Genomic DNA, 19290 nt, shown 5'->3' with positions numbered 1-19290 from the left:
AATATTGGTTGGGTCTTGAATTAGTAATATGTAGTTCTTTTATTGTCTTCCATTAAGCCCATGTAATCAGAGGTCTAGGGCAGAATAGTCAATTTCTTTAGTTTCTTGTTTTGCTTTCTGTTATAATGTGAGTGCTGCGTGGGAAGCAGGCATCGGAAATGAATTAAGGCGTTTTGCCGAATTGGAGGTGCTGGTTTCTTCAAAAAATCAGATTGTTCCTTTATCAATTTACAAATCGTTCGTCAACTATTACATTCTAAGCTCTAATCAATTGGGCTCGTAACAACAAATGTTTTTAGTAGAAAATTTTGGCCACGTGACTTTTTTCACAAAAAATCAAGAAGGAAAGCCGTTGCAAATCTTGTTTATCAATGGGAAAGTAGCCTTCTCCAATGACTAATTCCGCTGCAATAACCTTATCTATTGTAGTGAGGAAGAGTAACCACCGTTTGAATACTTAGAATATTTTAATATATTTGTAAATAATAGTGAAATACTTTAAATTAAGATATTTTATTGAATTTTAAAAAATGAGAATGAAAAAATTAAATATAAATACTATAAAATTAAAAAAAAATTAATATTATTTTTATTTTAAAACTTAAGAAAATTGTAATATTTTTTATGTTTTGTTTGAAAATTTAAAAAAGTTATAATGATTAAATAATGATTAGATAAAAAAATTAAGATTTGAAATTGAAAAATATTTTCTGTTTTAAGTTATTTTTTAGAGAAAAATATATGAAAATATTTATATTACCAAATGTACCCTATGTCTTGCATTCTGTCACTTCATGCACAATTGTCCTCTCGATATACTTGTCTATTCCAATGACAGCATGCTAAAGATTGGACAACCTTAAGTTCCCTAATACACTAAAAAATAGAGCATTGATTTGTACAGACAAAACACCAAAAACTCTCTTGCAGTATGGCTGAAAGCTAAAGCCTCAAGCATTTCAAAAAAGATGGAATGCACACACACGTTTGTAATTGTGTCTTCAGACACCTTGCCATCCAAAATCTTTGCCCAATCTCATTGTGCAACAAATCACCCATCTTTAAGTACTATAAACTATTCAGCTTCATACAACTTGTGCTCAGAGCGTAGATATTTTCAGATGATCAAGTAGAAAAAATACATCAAGTTTCAAAACTAGCTCATTTTTCCTACTAAGTTTCACAAAACACAACAAAAAAATACATCAAGTTTTTTGTTCCATAATTCTAAAAATTCTCAAACTCACCAAACAACCCAGTAGTTCCAAATCTCTCAGCAACCAACGCCTTCTGTAGTTCTACTAATGCAAGCCATTGCATATATTAAGACAACTCTGTAAAAAATGTACCCTTTCCCTTATGAATATATGACTATGATACAAGAATCAACAAATGATTAACGTGAGGATAAACCGACAGAACACATATATGCACACAAAATTACTTGAAATATTACAGACATCCAGACGACCTACATAAGCAAGCTCATAAATGCCCCAATAAACTCAACCAGCAGCTGTAGTACATAAGATACAACGCATACGATGTGCATCTGACTGGGAACCATCATCATCGTCACCATCATCCACATCACCAGTTTCATATTCATATTCTACAACAGGCTCTGGGTAGGTGGCTCCGGACCCTTTCCTACCACTAACATTGTAGGAAGAATCCATAAGACAAGTCATGTGATAAGCATGACAGCAAAAGAAAACGATGACTGACACATTTTGTATAGAGAAGGGATCAAAACACATGCAACACCTTGCACCACCCTTAGTCTTAGACTTAACCTCCAAGGTTCTCACATTTGATGATCTCACATATGCCTGAGAAGCCATACTGTCGTTCCTCTTTGCCCGTGCTTCATCTTCTTCACTGCTCAAGTAAATCCCATGTATTGCCTCTTTGTAATACTTAACCAAAAGGTTGACACTATCAGCCTGTTTCACAACCACAGTAAAATGCCGGGCTTATGTTGTCCTTCTAAAATAAAATGCAATAGTGGTATGTGAAGCACAGGAGTACCTTGAGGATATCATTGCAACCATGTCTAAGAGATGTTTCAGTCCTATAATCAGTAATGATCTTGACCAGCCGATCCCTAAGCCTGAATGAAGCAAGAAAATGAGAGAAATCACATACAGATCCCTTGATTAAGGACTTAATGCTGCAGAACATCTGTCTCACTAATGTTCACCAAAAGTTACAGGATGCAAAACATCAAATTCCAGTCTATTTGGGTCTATATAAAGGGTACACCTTACTTAACCTTCTTCACCATCAAGAAGAACAAGTGAAGAAAGGTTATACTAACATCACTGATGGCATCTTCAAAATATTGAGCTTCTACTACCACCAAGATATATACTTATCATTCAGTTTGCCAAGAAAAACTAAAGTTCCAATAATTATTATGCAAGAGCAAGATTTCTTTTGAGATAGGAAGAACTACAGGAAGAAATTCAGCATCATTCTAATCACACTAACCGAGGTATCTCCAAGCCATTGGGAACCATATTTACAATATAGAGAGGATCAAGACTTCCAACTGTATGCTCCAACAACATACCCACCTGGTGATAAGCAAGAGCAATTTTAGAAGAACTTCCAAGACACAAACAAAGAAATATTCAAGTAAATGTCCGTAACTACTTTTAAGCCACATGAATATGTTCGATACATACCATTTCAGGTTTGTGAAGACATTGCTTTATTAATTCTTCCCAAAGGTCATCATCATTCTGCATAGTCACAAACTCTACAGCCTGTGCACAATGATAATGCTTGTCTCCTCACACCACCAAAATTCAGAATCAACCAAAATGCAAATAACAATGCCATACAATATGAAAAGTACCTCCTCTATATCCCCTAAGTTATTTATAATGACAGCAAGGGCTTGTTTAGAATTTCCCATTCTTCCAAGGATGAAGACCTGCTCCCTTAGAAGATCTCTTCCGATGCAAATTTCATATGCCTGAAATTTGAATTTAAGAGTTTATTAACTATATACATAAGATTTCAAACTGACCATCTTCATACCTTTTCAAGTGTATAATGTTGACTACTACGAAGAAAAGGAAGTAGCATCTTTGGATCAAAGTCTGCATAGAGCTCCACCTATCACAGTAAAATATATAGGACGAAATCTTCAGACAACCCAAGTGTTTAATGGCATAAAATGGTGCAACAACCATGCAACATGGTAAGAAAGATAAAAGTTAAGTTATGAAAGAAGCTTTAAGAATGGCCATAAGAGATGCATGGTACTAATGCAATTATGGGTGGATGTGCAAGCCACAGACCTAAACATGGTCCACCATGGAATGTTATGATAAGTGGTTCCCCTTATGGCCACAAGCAATGGAACCAGTGCACAACCCTGCACACATGGGTTAAAGTGTGCTGGCCATTAAAGAAAAGGAAAGAGAAGTTTAATGAGTTATGCATAGATCATGTTACATGTTTATGTTAGTATAAGTATTGAGTATTTCACTCATTTTGTTTGTTTGTTTCTATGTTTTTCAAATGTCCAGGCAAAGAAGATGCTGACGAGCTGACAGCCAGGCATTGATCACGTGTCAAGGGATTTTAAGACAGTTAATGAGTGTCTTTTTTCATTAAAATATCAGTTTTAATTTATTTATTTTTTTATAAGAAGAAATTTTATTGATATAAAGATAGCCATAACCCAGGTACATCGGAAGTATACATGTGAATACACCAATTTAAGAACTAGAAACTGTTACAAGGAAATCATCGAAGCTGAGACCAAATATCAGTTTTAAATTTTCTTGCAATGAGACTACATTTTTGTATTTTTCTGGGAATTTATTTTCAATAAAGTATTTTTATTATGTTCGGTCTCTTTACCGAGCACAGTTATGAAAGTACGTAACACTCCTAACCTATGGGAAGGGGATGTTACACACAGGCTCATTATTATGGGATGCTAATGTATAAAAAAAAAATGTGGTGAATCTATGGGTCATTTATTATTTCATTGGGGTGGCATGGGCTTTATGGGGTGAGATTTTTAACAAGATTGGAATTGCATGGATGATGCCTAGGAGGGTGGTGTGTCTTCTTACTTGTTGAAGTGGTCTGCAGGGCAGCCCCCAATCGCTGCCGTCTAGAAAATGATTCCTCTATGTCCCGTGTGGTACATTTGGCTTGAAAGGAATGGCTAGAGTTACTGGGAACGCTCTTTGGAAAAACTTCAATGTTTCTTTTCCACACTTTTCCTTTGAGCCTCTGCTATTGTTTTTAAAGGGCTCATTTTCATGATTTTCTTGTATCCATCTCTGCTCCTAACTACTGACTAGGTGTTCTCAGTTGTATACTTCTTATGCACTTGGACTATGCTTACTTGATTTGATAAATGTTTATTTTACTTAAAAAAAAAAAAAAAGTTACATTCAAACATGAACACATCGTATCTGTAACTAAATTAAAGCTATTAACCTACTTGATAAGAATGCAGTCACATATTTTTTTTTTTATCAGTAAGAATGCACTTGTATATAAACATGAAAGCATTATCTATTACTAATTTAAAATATTAGTATCTTCAGTGGGAAACACAGATCAATGCGAAAGATGTTTCGGCATTTCTCAATACCTGCATATCATGAAAATCCTTTCCAGCATTTGGATTTACTTCAAATAAAGAATGGAGATACAGGTGCAGGAAATATCTGGGATCACACTTATTGCTGGCATTCAGAAGTTGAGAAACAACATCAGATGGAGTAATCAAGTCCTTATTTTGGATCAATAACAGAACTCCATGCTTGCAATCTATCATCATAAGTTGCAAGACCTACATTGGCATATGTAAATAAAGGTAGTCAGAAATCTTACAATGATGCGAGTATGAGAATGGAACAGAAACAAGTGTGACAAATAGGAAAAAGGGAAGATTTTGCAGAATATATTTTGCCAACACCAGAAATCATGTACAAGGCTTGGTTGAGTTCAACAGTGGCATACCTTTTCACGAATTGAGTGATGCAAGTTGTATTTTTCGATGTAGTCAAACACTTCTGGCTTCATACGCTGAAAATTACACCCAAAATAGAAAGAATAAATCAATAAATAGAACAACGTGGACAAATTTGTTAAAACGCAAACAGAGATGGGACACCATGATTTTCCAAAGCATTTAACATAAAACTTCCATCTTAATGCTAAACTTTGGTGTTCTGTGTATTTGCATTAATCTTCCGTGTGCAGCAGTAACACTTACATCAGCATAGATTAAAAGAGCTTTCTCGTATTGCCCATCTATTACATACAATTGTGCTAGTGCCTGCCAGAGAAAAGGAAAGCATAAATAATATGGTGAGATAAAAAAAAATATGCATACGGCACCACTAAATTTTAACAAGCGAGAATGTATGTATGTGCTGACATACCTCTTTGAGTGCATCAGTCATGGATGAAGTAGTAAGCTGAGTTTCTATGGCAGCAATAACAGGCAATGCTGAATAAATCACATGTGGCCAAGATTTGACAGTTGACAAAAGACCCTCATGGAAAGAAGAATTTGTAGCCAAAGCCACAAGAGCAACCTGTAGCACGAAAAGCAACAAGAGGCCTTGAATCCCAAGTTGGAACAAAAGATATTTTAAGATATTTAGGCACAATATTTTTTCCTAACAAACCTCATAAGCAGTATCACGCAGTTTTGGGTTTTCTGTTGGTATATATGGAACCAACACAGGAAGCTGACGGAGATGAGCAAAGTGGAAAACCCATCTGTGGAAAGCAGCCACTGCCAGTTATTTAGAAGAATTAGGACAAGGAGCAATAATTATAAGGCAGACAGTACCTTTCCCATGCTGAAGCAGATCCTTGCAACAATTTGGGACACAAAGATGCAGCTTCAGCATACTTCCTTTCCACAATCAAATGATCAAGGTATCTTGATCCGACCTGCACATATAGTGCCAACAGTGATCAAACTATGCCATGGAGGATATATGAAAAGCAAAACGCAGTAAGGTAATCAACTAAAAAATTGCTACTATATCATTATGCTAAAAAAAATAAGTAAACCAGTCACATGTGAGCATAGCATATCACTGTATTTCCATTTTCCAAGGTGCTTTCCTAATGTAAATTTATCTCTGATAATTAAGGCCCCGTTTGGATACACAAGTATTCTCATATATTTACTTTCCAAATATCACTCAAACACAAAACATTTTCAATTTCAAATATTCAACTTTTTAATTTAATCTTACCTAATCATTACAACTCATTACAACTTTTCCAAATTCCCAAACAAAACACAAACAACAATACAAGTCTTTCAAATTTTAAAACAAAAATAATATCAAAAAATTATATTCAAACAATTTTTTAACTTTATAATATTTTTACTCAACTTTTTCTCTCTCATTTTGCAAAATCCAATAAAACATCTTTAACTCAAATCATTTTACTACTATTCACAAATATTTTAAGAATCCAAATGGATCGTAAATTGCAGCATTGATAAACTAGAATGAATGTAATTTGTGACATATACGTTTTAACCAAAAGTAGCATCCTATGATTACTTACAAAAAAAAAAAAAGATAGTACCCTATGATTCAATATGGGTGTAATCCAACAATCTTAATTCAGTGAGGAAAAGTAAGGAAAATAGTATCGAATGTGGTGTATCATGCTATGTATTTACAAAGTAAAAACTTGTAGGTGCTGTCTACACACACCCCAGATTAAAAGACAAATAAAAAAATAAAAAATACAATCTTCACTATCATCCCCAGTATTGAACAAGTACAACAAAAACAAATACTACATCCGCAAAGTCATGCATGTTTCATGTAAATGATATGAAACTGAATAAAATTAGAACCAGAACAAATTGAAAATACTTCATCAAGAAGTTCACTCCGTCCCTGACCAGCTTCAACAGCTGCCAAAGCTTTTTCATGCCACCCATGTTGAAGAAGCCATGCAATATGATCTTCGGCATCCCTAACCATAATAAATGCATTAAAGTTTTCAATATATATAATTGGAACACTTAATACAGACTGCTAGTCCCAAAAAAAATTTATTTTATGACAAGGAAATACATTGTTGTATCGGATGATGGGACCTAAGGGGATTATGACAAGGAAATCTGGCAACAACGCAAACGCAAGATGTCCACCCATGTTAAAACTCTACATCACAAGAATCAGGTAAATCATCAACTCTTCACCGATGGTCCCTTTTTTTTTTTTTTTATAAGTAAGAGATAAATATTATTGATATGAATGAAATAGACATAGCCCGTGTACACATGAAGTATATAGAAGAACACCTAAATACATTCTAAGAGCGATAAATTAAAGACAAGAAATTATGAACATTATCCCCATTTAGTACAATAGCGGAAAACCAAAGCAGTAAAGTGTGAAGAGAAAAATTCTTCAGCTCCGCCATTGTGCGTTCCTTATCTTCAAAGCAACGCACATTCCTTTTCGACCAAATACACCACATGATACACAACGGGATCATCTTCCACACCGCTGCCACTTGATGGCAGCCTTGCATCTTCCTCCAACAACCCAACAAACCCACCACCCTCAAAGGCATAACCCAAGCAACATCAACCCTTTGCAAGATCTCATCCCACAACACCCTTGTTACCTCACAATGCAGTAAGAGGTAATCCACAGATTCTCCATTCTTTTTACACATATAACACCAATCCATCACTACACATCCCTTCTTCCTCAGATTGTCCATGGTCAAGATCTTCCCAAGAGCGGCATTCCATTCAAAAGAAAGCCACTTTAGAAGGCACACGAGGCCTTCAAATATTCTTCCAAGGGAACGGAGTATGATCTTGTTGACAAAATCTATAGTACACCTTAACTGTACATTTCTTGTGATTATTAGACCTCCACTTCAATCTCTCACGCTGTGCCATAGGAGTCCCCAGGGAGTATTTAGGCTAAGAAAATCTGATACAATAGATAATTCTCAATCGTGAAAATCCCTATTAAAGAGAATATTCGACTAATAAGAACCATGTGAAAATAGCCGCATATCCGCCACTAAAGCCTCCCTATTAGCTATACTACGAAAAGCCCTTTCCAATGCGTGATCTCCACACCACACGTCCCGCCAAAAACTGATTCAATTGCCCTCTCCAGCTACAAAGTGAATCCGTTTTTTAAAGCATGACCACCCCCTCCTTATAAACTTCCATAAACCCACACCATACCCCCCACTTCGTTGGAGCACCCCCCCCCCGGCCCCCCCGCGGGGCGTAGGCAGCTTCACTGATGGACCCTAAATTGATTGATTGAACCCAAGTTTCAAACATTAGACCTATGTGGAGCATCCTAGGACTGTTCATACGGGCCGGATAAAATCCAGCCCAACCCGGAACCCGGATAACCTGGTGTCCGGTTATGGGTTTCGGCCCGGATTTGAACTGGGCCGAAACCCGCATTATTAAAACCGGCCCAATCCGGGCTGATTATGGGTATTACACCCGGTACCCGGTTTATATATATAAAAAAAAAAAAAAATTGTGATTATCATCTCTCTCTCTCTCTCTCTGACAAAGAATGTACATCTACTATTTTTTGTTAGATCTGAATGTATCTTTTTTTTCAAGTTTTTTAGATCTGCAATTTACGTTAGATCTGAATGTATCTTTTTTTTTTTAATGGGTTTTTTATGGTCAAGTATGTGCTAGCATCTCTGTTCAAGTTCAGATCTGTGTTTATTTATCTGTTTGGTTGCTAGGAAAACAGGGGAAAGAAATACTTTTTTGTTTCTGTTCAAGTTTAGATCTGTTTTTGTTTATCTGTTCAAATTCAGATCTGAATGTATCCCTTTTTTTTATGGGTTTTTTATGGTCATCTTTGTTTATTTGTCACATTATCATCACGCACATTATTATACATGGGGACCAATTATTTCATCCATAAAGATTCTCTCCTCTCGAGTGACTTATCCTTTCTGCTCATACCCATTTTTGTCCATCTAGGAGGTTGTGTTCAACAACTGATCAACAGTCATTATATTGTTTTTTTAATATATATATAAAAAATAAAAAAAAATCTAAAACTGACTTTTTCAAGGGAATAGATCCAAACTTGACTGCATGTCTTTCCCATCCCAATACTTCATCCCCCAATCAATTGAATTAAGCAATTGAGTAGTAGTAGTTAATAACTTTGAAGTACATATTGCAGAGATGGTCCAGAACTTCAAATCTCAAAAATTAAGCTGCTTTTCTTAAACTTAATTCCCCCACTCTTTAAACCTTGTAGTTAACATCCTTATTAAGAGAGGAGGAAAACTTTTAGAAGTATTTTAGGGTGATTTATGATCAGCAGCAAGCTACTTCATGCAGGTTCATGGCCACAGACCATGGCATAGGGTACTTGTCTTTGTCACAGCTGGGATTTAAAGGAGAAATAAATACCTAAAACTTGGTAGGGTTACCAAACCTAATCTAACATAGAGGTGATCAAGAGCTAGAGGCCATATGCATAGAGATCGAGGAGGTAGGATTAGTGACTCTTTACCCACCCAAAAAGAGTAATTGGTTGTTAAAATATATTGTCAAACCATTCCTATCCTTTAAATATTTACATTGATTATTCTAATAATGTCAAGCAAAGGAAAAAGGTAGTGATTCTGATTGTATATTAACTTGCTTTAGCAAACCCCATGATCATGCATTTTTTTAATCATAAGCTGATGTGTTTCTCGAACAAGCTTTTTTGGGACGTTTGTTACTGTTTAAACAAGTGGAGGAGAAATTAAGAATATAATCTTGGTAATGTGATCACCAAGCTTGATTGTTGAAGTGAGGCAACGTGATGCTGTTATATGTTTGGTGGTATAAAGTATATGCTGTCATGAGTTTGATAGATCTTAGGAAACGTGAAGAAAAATCCAGAGTCCTTGATGTTGATTACAGTGATGAATTTAAATCCATTTAAATTTTCTCTATTAGGAGATTGGATCTTTTATACATGTTCATGTGCTTATACCCTAGGATGTAATGAGGAGAATAATAGATATGCTTTGATGTAATCTGCACAGAATTTATATGGCCAAATGAAAAATACAACAGGTGTTTTTATAATGAGAAAATACAATGGATGAATATTATAAGATAGAAAGCATAATGGATCAATAAACAGCATAAAAAATAGGTTGTTTTTCTTGGCTTGAAAAGTGTGGATATATATTTTTTCGGCTATGACTGGCTTGATAATTCTTCAGCAATTATGAAACTTGATTCAAATGTTATGTTAAATATAATTCTTTGGACCATATTCAGCCAACTATATCTTAGTTAGGGCTGAGCAGAAATCCGAAAATCCGACTCCGACTCCGCTCCGGCTCCTCTCCGACTCCGCTCCGACTCCGACAAGTCGGAGTCGGAGTTTTTTTCCCCCTGGAAGTCGGAGTCGGAGGTAGAGGTGTCCCGACTCCGACACACCGACTCCGACTCCGACTTACAATCCGACTCCGACTCCGACTTCCAATCCGACTCCGACTCCGACTCCGATATTGTGCATATTTTATAAAAATATTTGTTATCAATATATTAACATCTAATAAATAATAATCTATAAACATTATAATGAATAATATAAGTTAATATAGTTACTATAAGTTAATTTACATTACTAATTTACTATAAGTTAATATAGTTATTAGTTACACTATAAGTTACTAACTATATCTAATTTACTATAAGTTACTATAAATTAATATAGTTATTATATAAGTTACCATACCTTATATAGTTAATTTACATTACTAATTTACTATAAGTTACTATATAAGTTACTATACCTTAACTATACTTATATAATATATAGTTAAATATAGTTAACTTACTAATTAACTATATTTATATAATATATTGGAGGAGTACTTATATAATATAATATATATAGTTATATATTAACTTACTAATTAACTATATTTATATAATATATATAGTTATACTTATATACTATAATATATATAGTTATATATTAACTTACTAATTAACTATACTTATATAATATATTGGAGGAGTACTTATATAAGATAATATATATAGTTATATATTAACTTACTAATTAACTATATTTATATAATATATATAGTTATACTTATATACTATAATATATATAGTTATATATTAACTTACTAATTAACTATACTTATATAATATATATAGTTATACTTATATACTATAATATATATAGTTATATATTAACTTACTAATTAACTATACTTATATAATATATAATAGTATACTATTAGTTAATATATATTAAATTAATATCACAATATAATTACATAATTATTAAATATATTCCCTTGGATATAACAACAATAAAAAAAATTTATCAAATTTCTAATATATAACTCTCTAAGTTAGTAATAATTAATAAAGTAATAATTAACTAGTGATTTTTTTAGTGAGTTAATTAAATAATACACATTAAATTGTTAATTTTATTTTTACTAACTTAAAATATATTTTTACTCACTTATTATTTATTAATTTATTTTTATTGTTTAGAAGTAGAAAGTCTTAAACGGCGCCGTTATTGGAAACTGGGTTGCGTGAAACGGCGCCATTTCACGCAACCCTTTATCTTTTTCAAATTTCTGTCACTGAAACGGCGCCGTTTCAGTGTTTGCTATTAGGTCTTCCCCCCCACCCCTTTTCTCTTCTTCCCCCCCGATTCCCTCCCGAAGGCTTCAAGTCCCCCTGCGCCGAATGCGAATCCCTCTCTGCCTCTCTCACCTCTCATCTCAGATTCTCTCTCCCCCCCGATTCCCTCCCCTCCCCGATTCTCTGCCTCTCTCACCTCTCACCTCTCATCCCGATCTCTCTCACCTCTCATCTCAAAACCTTATTATTAGGTTTCCCGGCGCCCCCCCTTCCCCCCCCCCCCGGCCGAATCACTCTCTCTCACTCTTTGATTTCTCTTTTCTGTTATGGATTTGGTTTTGGTTTTGATTTGTTTTTTCGTTTTTTGGTTTTGATTCCCTCCCCTCCCCCTGCGCCGAATCCGTCGTTTGGGTTTGTTTTTTGAGGATTTCTCACCGACTCCGTCCCGACTCCGCTCCGACAAGTCGGAGCCGGAGCCGGAGCCGGAGCGGAGCATATACCCTTCGGAGCCGGAGTCGGACGACCCAGATACCGACTCCGGTTGTGTCGGTGCTCAGCCCTAATCTTAGTCTACCCATGGATTTACTCAAGTTTTTGTTTTTTGCATGATCTCTTTCGGTCCAATCACTTGAAGTTGCTATTTGGTGTGGAGATTAAATAATTGATGGAAATGCATCTGATTTTGTAATTTATATATTGTAATTTTGTAATTTATATATTGTAATTTTGTAATTTATATATTGTAATTTTGTATTTTGTAATGTATATATAGCAAATAATGGAATATGTAGTGGATTGCATTATGATGCATGCATAGATGAATGTTGGATTTTTTTATTTTTTTTCAGATGCATCTAGTATTTTTAGAACACAAATATTATGCTTTGACTATGTTTTTATGAGTATGTTTTTTTCTGTGTGTATTTGGTCATCTTCGACTATGTTTTGCATCAAACAAATGAAACATGCATAGCTACATGTTTATTCTTTTGTTTTTCAACCTCTAAAGTGCACAATCAAATTTATTTTTTTTATTTTTATAAAAAAATCAGAGCTACATGTGAAAATATTGTATATACATTTAGGCTTTTATATGGGTTTAAAAAAAAAAAACCGGGTTCAATCCGGAACCCAGAATCCGGGTTTTGAAAAACCCGGATTCATCCGGGTTTTGAAAAACCCGGATTCATCCGGGTTTCGGCCCGTTTATGACCCGGGCTAATCCGGTCCGGGTTCCAGTTTGGGTCTACCCGGATTTCCGGATCGGAACCCGGATGAACAGGCCTAGAGCATACCCCAAGACTAAGGCCTGGTTTGGTTTGGTAGATGAGATGAGATTATTAATAATCTCATATAATCATTACACATTTCCCAAATTCTCACACAAGATATAATAAACAATTCAATTTTTTCAAATCTTACAATAAAAATTATATTCTAACCATATTTTATTTAACTTTCAACTTTTATCTCATCTCACTTGTGTAACAAAACAAGGCCTAAGGCGCTTATTACTTATCGAGCCAACCCCTAGGGGCTTAGTCCAAAAAATTAACATACAAAACATAAAATACACCAAGGAAAAAAACTTTTTAATCAACATGACCAAAAATCCTTAGATAACTAAGTCTAAACAATAACTTTGGCTTCATTAAAATTTAGCAAAACCCGTCAAATCCCATAAAAAGTTTACCAAAATAATTATTTTTCACTAATTAATATCATACCCCTAAATTGTGAATTCTATGACATTGATTGGACAATTAACCAAAGTTTTAAATACCGTACCAAAGGCCGTACTGGTCAAGGCACAATAACGAAATATTTCAGTACCGGTACCATTTCATTTAACGTTTCGGAATAGTCGATATATGAATAAATTATATATAAATACATATATATAAATTATAAATAGCCTGGTATAAATTAGGGGTCAAAAAATGAGCTTGCAATTTTTTTTAAAAAAAAATAGGCCAAAATACCGGCCGGCACAGGCCGAAATATCAGCCGGTACAGCCAGTATTTGGGACGGTACGAAACATATGTAATACCTGTAGCAGACCCGTGGCCGGTATGGAATATATCAGCAGGTACTGTACGGTATTTAAAACACTGCAATTAACTTTATAAATAATTTCAATGTGCTTTTGTTGTGATTCAAGATTGTGTTGTATACCAGTATGAACAAAGATAATGCATGTAGAAGTGTAAAAAAATTACATAATAATCAATCTAATTATCAATTAACTTTTTTCATGACTTTATAATGATCGCCAAATCAATACTAACATCACGCCTAATTCATACTGTTGCAATAAATTACGAAATAAGAAACAACCATACTAACCTCGGTTTTGCAATAACTACATCCTTTGGGGATACAACATAGTACAGTGGTTCATCACCTGCAGTCCAGTGACCACCAGCATAGCTGCTACCTACATCGACAGAAAAAAAGTATTAACTCCAGCTTAAATATTCATGACCTGATCTGAATAAACAAGAACTTCACTAACAAAGACATTAACCTGAGAAAGGTGCATGGGCTAGCAAATAATCCTTTGCCTTGTAATGCTCAAAGCCATGTATAGGTAGGGCATCTGTAGAAATCTCATCATTACTCCATGTTACTATACGCACTTCAGGTCTTTGTGCATTTCCCTGCTTGTAATTATAGTTCCCCGGGTCAGAAACTTTTTTGTAAGTTTTCCATGGTGGAAACAATCAGGATAGATAGCACAAAATCAGGGTAAATAAAGAAGAAAGTTCAGATAATAGCAAAAATAGTATTTAAAATATGCATATCTTTGAGCGAAGGCAACTTATAACATAAAATTGGATCTACTCTTACTCGTTGTTTTAAATTCTGTTCTGGTGAACATTCTAATTTAAGCATTGGAACAAAATATTTCGGTATTGGTATGTTCCAGTTTACAATTTTGGGATTAGCTATATATGTATATGTATAAACTGATAATTAATAGAATAAATACATGTATATGTAAGTGTGTATCGGGTGTGTGTGTGTGGAAGAATTAATGATTTATAAAATGAATATACATTGGAAAAATTTTTAAAAAAAAAGGGTAGGACTATTGGTGTTAAAAATAACATTAAAAAATCACAAATTTGAGTTGAGACGCACAAAATAAACAAAGAAACAAAATAAAAGAGCCAAGAAATTATTATAAAAAAATGAGATTTAGAAAAAGAAAGAATGAGGAGGGTTCATACATAAAGTTCCAAAAAATTTAATTTATATAAAAGCCTCTTAGATTTTAAAATCACATAAATGTCACCTGTATTTAAATTTTACAAAAATGTCATCCAAACTCAAGAAAATTACAAAATTTTCATTAAAACAGTCCAAAACGGAATGTAGTCCAGAATGCAAATTCTGACCAAAATTAGCCGAAATTGACCAAAATGACTAGAATAGGCCAGAACAAACCGAAATTTGGAGTGAAATGGAATGGGGTGGTATAGGGTACCAAGTACTACACCGGAATGGAAAACTCCGGCTAGAATGGCTTGAACGAAACGGAATTCAAAACTATGCTCTTATTACCATTATATTAGGAAGAGCAAACAAATAGATGAGAAAGTAAAGCTTCTATCCCATGGAGACAATATGACAAAAGCGGTACAAACATGTGCCTAAAGATTACAACTCAAAATGTCAAACAAAGAACAGGTAATTTAAACAATTCCAGTAAAGAAAATACATCATATACTGTTACTGTAAAAATGAGAATTTAAGATTACTAAATTAGTAAAGAAAACAGCAGAAGTTATAAAAAAAACAACATCACAGTGGCCTAGATTCAGCATAAGCTTTCTTCTGTTAACTTGATGCCATATAAATAAAAGATTTGGGCGTGAATTTCAAGTCTCGAGCTGAAATGTCAAATAGGGGACATTGATGTTTTTCAAAAGAAGGCAAGGGAAAATGTACCTGCCGTGATGGAATGGTGCTAGTAAATTCCTTCTCCCCCTTTTCTTCCCCAGGAATATATGCTAGAACAACCAAAGAGTCACCAAAAGGAGCTACTCCTGAGATGAAATGGCTGGTTTGGAAAGATGCCACAATATCCACCTGGTTCAAGTATGACATCGGAACATGTTTATACGCCCCATCCGTTGCTCTATGCTGATTTGTTCTTATTGATGCAATTTTAACAGATGATCCCCAGCCAATGACCAAGAGAGTGTCGTCCTGAACTTGTCATTGAAAAAATACAAATTTTATGATAGAAAAAAATATACACGTGTGTGTATTTTGCAGACATATAAATTCCCACTTATTCGTGTAAGTATGTATTGTTGTAGCTGCTTAGACAATTACTGCAAGCCAGTAACAACTGCACTGACTTGCATTAAGCATATCCCAGTACAGAGGCCACCTAATCTTTGACTAACCTGCCAAACCAAGTGAGGAACCAAAAGCTCAGGATGTGGGCTTCCTCTTGGTCTTTCAATAAATGTTATACGCTGATCATCTGCAGTGTCATAAACTTTCACTCCCGCATCATTAGCCCAAGCAATGAGACTTGTTCTCCACTTCACAGCATGAATTGGACCTTCACCAGAATGCAAGACCTGGAAAACAATTTTTTTTTTTTTTAATTTCAAGAAACCAAAATGTAAAATTCATTTTGCACTTTCCATTAGCCAATAGACTAGTACAAACCTGGTCACGATAGCCAAACCATTTCTTGGTATTATAATATAAATGACCTGCTAACCCACCAGCCACAAATCTTCTTGACGTTTTTCTCACATAATCTGGGTCCAGAGCAATAGCCTTCATTGGGCGATGATACTCAAACTTCATTTTCTCATCGGTGAAAAGGCTGTTTATTACGACAGACCCATCATCAGAACAGCTTCCTACATATTCACCTTCTATGTCAAAGCTAAGGTCATTGACAGCAGCAGTATGAACATGGAATTCCTTAATCTGAAAAGAAGAACAGCTGCATATTTCAAACCTAAAGCATGTGATTTTGAATTGAAGTAACCTATTGCAATCATCTATCAGCTGCAGCCAGAATAACAAGTGTGGTTCATCCAACCCACTGGCCTCAAATCTATGATGATAGTCTTGGAGACCCTCCATATGATTAGCTGGTAGAAAATATCTGAGATGATAATACTAAGGAAAATGTCATATTCTTTGGAGTTTACGGGAAAATATTCCATTATAAAATATTCCACCTCTCCTCAGTATATGCCTAAAAGAAATGGCAGTTCCATTTCCGCTTTAAGAAACTTTCTAGCGAAGGCCATGTGGAAGTCTCGTTAGACGGTAATAAGAAACTCCCGCAGAATAAGTACCGTAGTTCTCATAAAAAGCCATTAGCATTTAACTAGGTCTACACGGTGAGGAATGACTCAATGACCAGTTATCCAGGAGGAGAACAGAACTCGAGATCTAACGAGCTCCAAATTTAATCCACGAAAGATTCGAAACTTCCCAAAATTCAAAAACTTGAGCTAATATCAGTTTTTAACGACGAAAAGAAACTACAAACTCAGCGAAAAGCAAACACGATGTAAAATCTCATGACTGACCTGGTTCCCAAGAAAATCAAGGATGTGAACGGTGCCACCATGGGTCCCGAGTGCGATCATGCGCTCCGCGACTGCGATACACGACGCCGCATCGTTCATCAGCAGGACCGGTATGCTGCCCCCCATTCTCTGGTACTTGAGCCTCGGCTCTTCTTCTACTTCTTCTTCGACGTCGTCGCCTCCTTCTTCTTCGTCTTCTTCTTCTCTCTCATCGTCTCCGATGACGCCATTCTCCGAGGGTATCGGAGCCATTTGCAAAGCTGCGCTTAGCGGCCTCATCTTCGAGAGAATAACGGAGAGACACAGATGGGGTTGGGATTGGTTTTTCTCATTAAAATCAGTTGGGGTGGCTTCCTTCCTCTTAAAGTTGGTAAGTCTCCAGTTTATTTATTTACAAGACGACAAAGGGGGAGAGAGTGCCGACTAAACGACGCCATCGTGGGCTGCCACCTGTACTGTTTCCTTTTAGTTGGGGACCCGCGTCGTTACGTTATCATCCTTATAGTTTGCCCCGTTGCACCTTAATATCTTTGTCACTGTATTTTGTTTAATATGGCCGGTGCAATTGCCGTTGTCATTAGTGTACTTATCTGATAAATATTTGTCTTAAATGTTTTTTAATAATTTTAACAAAAAATAAATTTAATAGGTTCATATATCCATATGCTAAAAATGATTAAATCTATCGTTGAAAGACACGTGGTCTGATTGGTATAATTCTTAAACTTTTAAAAATAGAGATCAAAAATAAAAGTTTTGGATTCGAAACCTCCTCTCTAAATGTATTAAAAAATGTTAAATATATTAAAAATGTGCTTAAATTGAGAAAATGTTTTAGAAATTTTTTATTTGGATTTAACACGTTGTGGGACTTATTATAGAAAAACTTATAATATGTATTTTTTTTTTCCAACTCTAATAGCTAAGATGTATGGAAATAAATGACATGGCATAATATGGACGTTTTGGTCTTAATAAAAAATGTAAAAATTTTATGTGCAATTACTTTTATATATTTTTTTATGTAATTGAATGTGTATTAAAAAAATTAATACAGCCAATCATATCAGTGAAATGTATTAAAAATATATAAAAATGACTGTATAAAATATTACTACAAAAAATGTAAATGCAATGTTTTAAATTTGCGAGTTAAAATATGGACTTGTAAAAGTTCAATAAGTCATGCAAGTATGTAAAAAAATATAGACAATATATTATTGAAATAATATAGACAATATATTATTTGAAAAAACAATATTGCATTTGAATTTAAAATATTTACTACCAGACTACGTAAATCATTGTCTTATTTATTTCTAGTCATTTATCATTAAGAAAATCATGAATGTGCATTCCAATCACACCACCACCATGAATGTCACACCCCATTCAAGGATGAATTTTTCTAACTTCAAGTCCACAAAATATAAAATTTAGATATAATAATCTTCCAAAATTAAATACCTCAAAAATATATTTAAAGGAAGTAAACTCAACACTACTACATATTTTTCAAAATCTCATAAATCCATTCATGCCACCTAGCATTTATCTTATGTTCCCATCACGTATCATCAACAATTCTCAAGTCGTCTGTAAAATAATAGGTAGAGATAATAGACAAGTTTGCTAATTAGCAAGATGCAGTGAACTTATACTGGCATTTAAATATTAGCTAGTTATAGAATGCAGAACAAAACTAAATCTAAAAAATAACAAAGTGATATTTTAGAAACAATTATTTATAATAATACAACAGAAACGCTTCAGACCGGTCGGGCTGTTTATACTCAAATAACAGCCCGCCAATCAGCTGATGCCACGTAGGAGAAAGCTGTAAACAGCCCGTAGACCGTGAAGCAGGGAATCAGAAGGCTTCAGCTTGAGTTTTTCGTCTGCCCTTCCCACGATCGCGAGCCACGGGTTTTCTCCCTTCTGCCATTTGCCTCAGCCCGACGCCGACGGACAGCCAAAATCGCAGCCCGTCGTCGACGAAATTATCTCAGCCCGACGCCGACTCAATCATCGCAGTCCGAAACTGACGCCGAAGTAAATCG

The 19290-nt window shown here is 34.8% G+C and overlaps 1 protein-coding gene across 6 annotated transcripts; it reads right to left on the bottom strand.

Moving 5' to 3' along the window:
• Positions 1–1148: 1148 nt before the first annotated feature.
• Positions 1149–17599, bottom strand: LOC122294761 (vacuolar protein sorting-associated protein 41 homolog). Of its 6 annotated transcripts, XM_043103694.1 has the most exons (20): positions 17231–17599; positions 16347–16616; positions 16076–16255; positions 15612–15872; positions 14185–14317; positions 14004–14094; positions 6894–6996; positions 5840–5943; positions 5673–5766; positions 5424–5579; positions 5255–5317; positions 4999–5064; positions 4628–4828; positions 3049–3126; positions 2864–2983; positions 2691–2771; positions 2494–2579; positions 2032–2113; positions 1812–1946; positions 1518–1656 (listed from the first exon to the last, which is right to left on the bottom strand). In XM_043103694.1, the coding sequence occupies exons 1-20, from the start codon at positions 17507–17509 to the stop codon at positions 1651–1653; spliced, it is 2589 nt and encodes an 862-aa protein (XP_042959628.1). In that variant the 5' UTR covers positions 17510–17599; the 3' UTR covers positions 1518–1650. The 6 variants fall into 6 exon arrangements, with proteins under 6 accessions (XP_042959626.1, XP_042959627.1, XP_042959630.1 ...); XM_043103692.1 differs by having other exon boundaries at positions 1149–1946; XM_043103693.1 differs by having other exon boundaries at positions 1149–1946; positions 15612–15752.
• Between the last annotated feature and the right edge of the window lie 1691 nt (positions 17600–19290).

The sequence above is a fragment of the Carya illinoinensis genome, chromosome 14 (genome assembly GCF_018687715.1).
Source record: "Carya illinoinensis cultivar Pawnee chromosome 14, C.illinoinensisPawnee_v1, whole genome shotgun sequence".
Classification (NCBI taxonomy): Eukaryota; Viridiplantae; Streptophyta; class Magnoliopsida; order Fagales; family Juglandaceae; genus Carya; species Carya illinoinensis.
The sequence above is the reverse complement of the archived record's forward strand: the minus strand, read 5'-3'. Positions and strand labels throughout refer to the sequence as shown.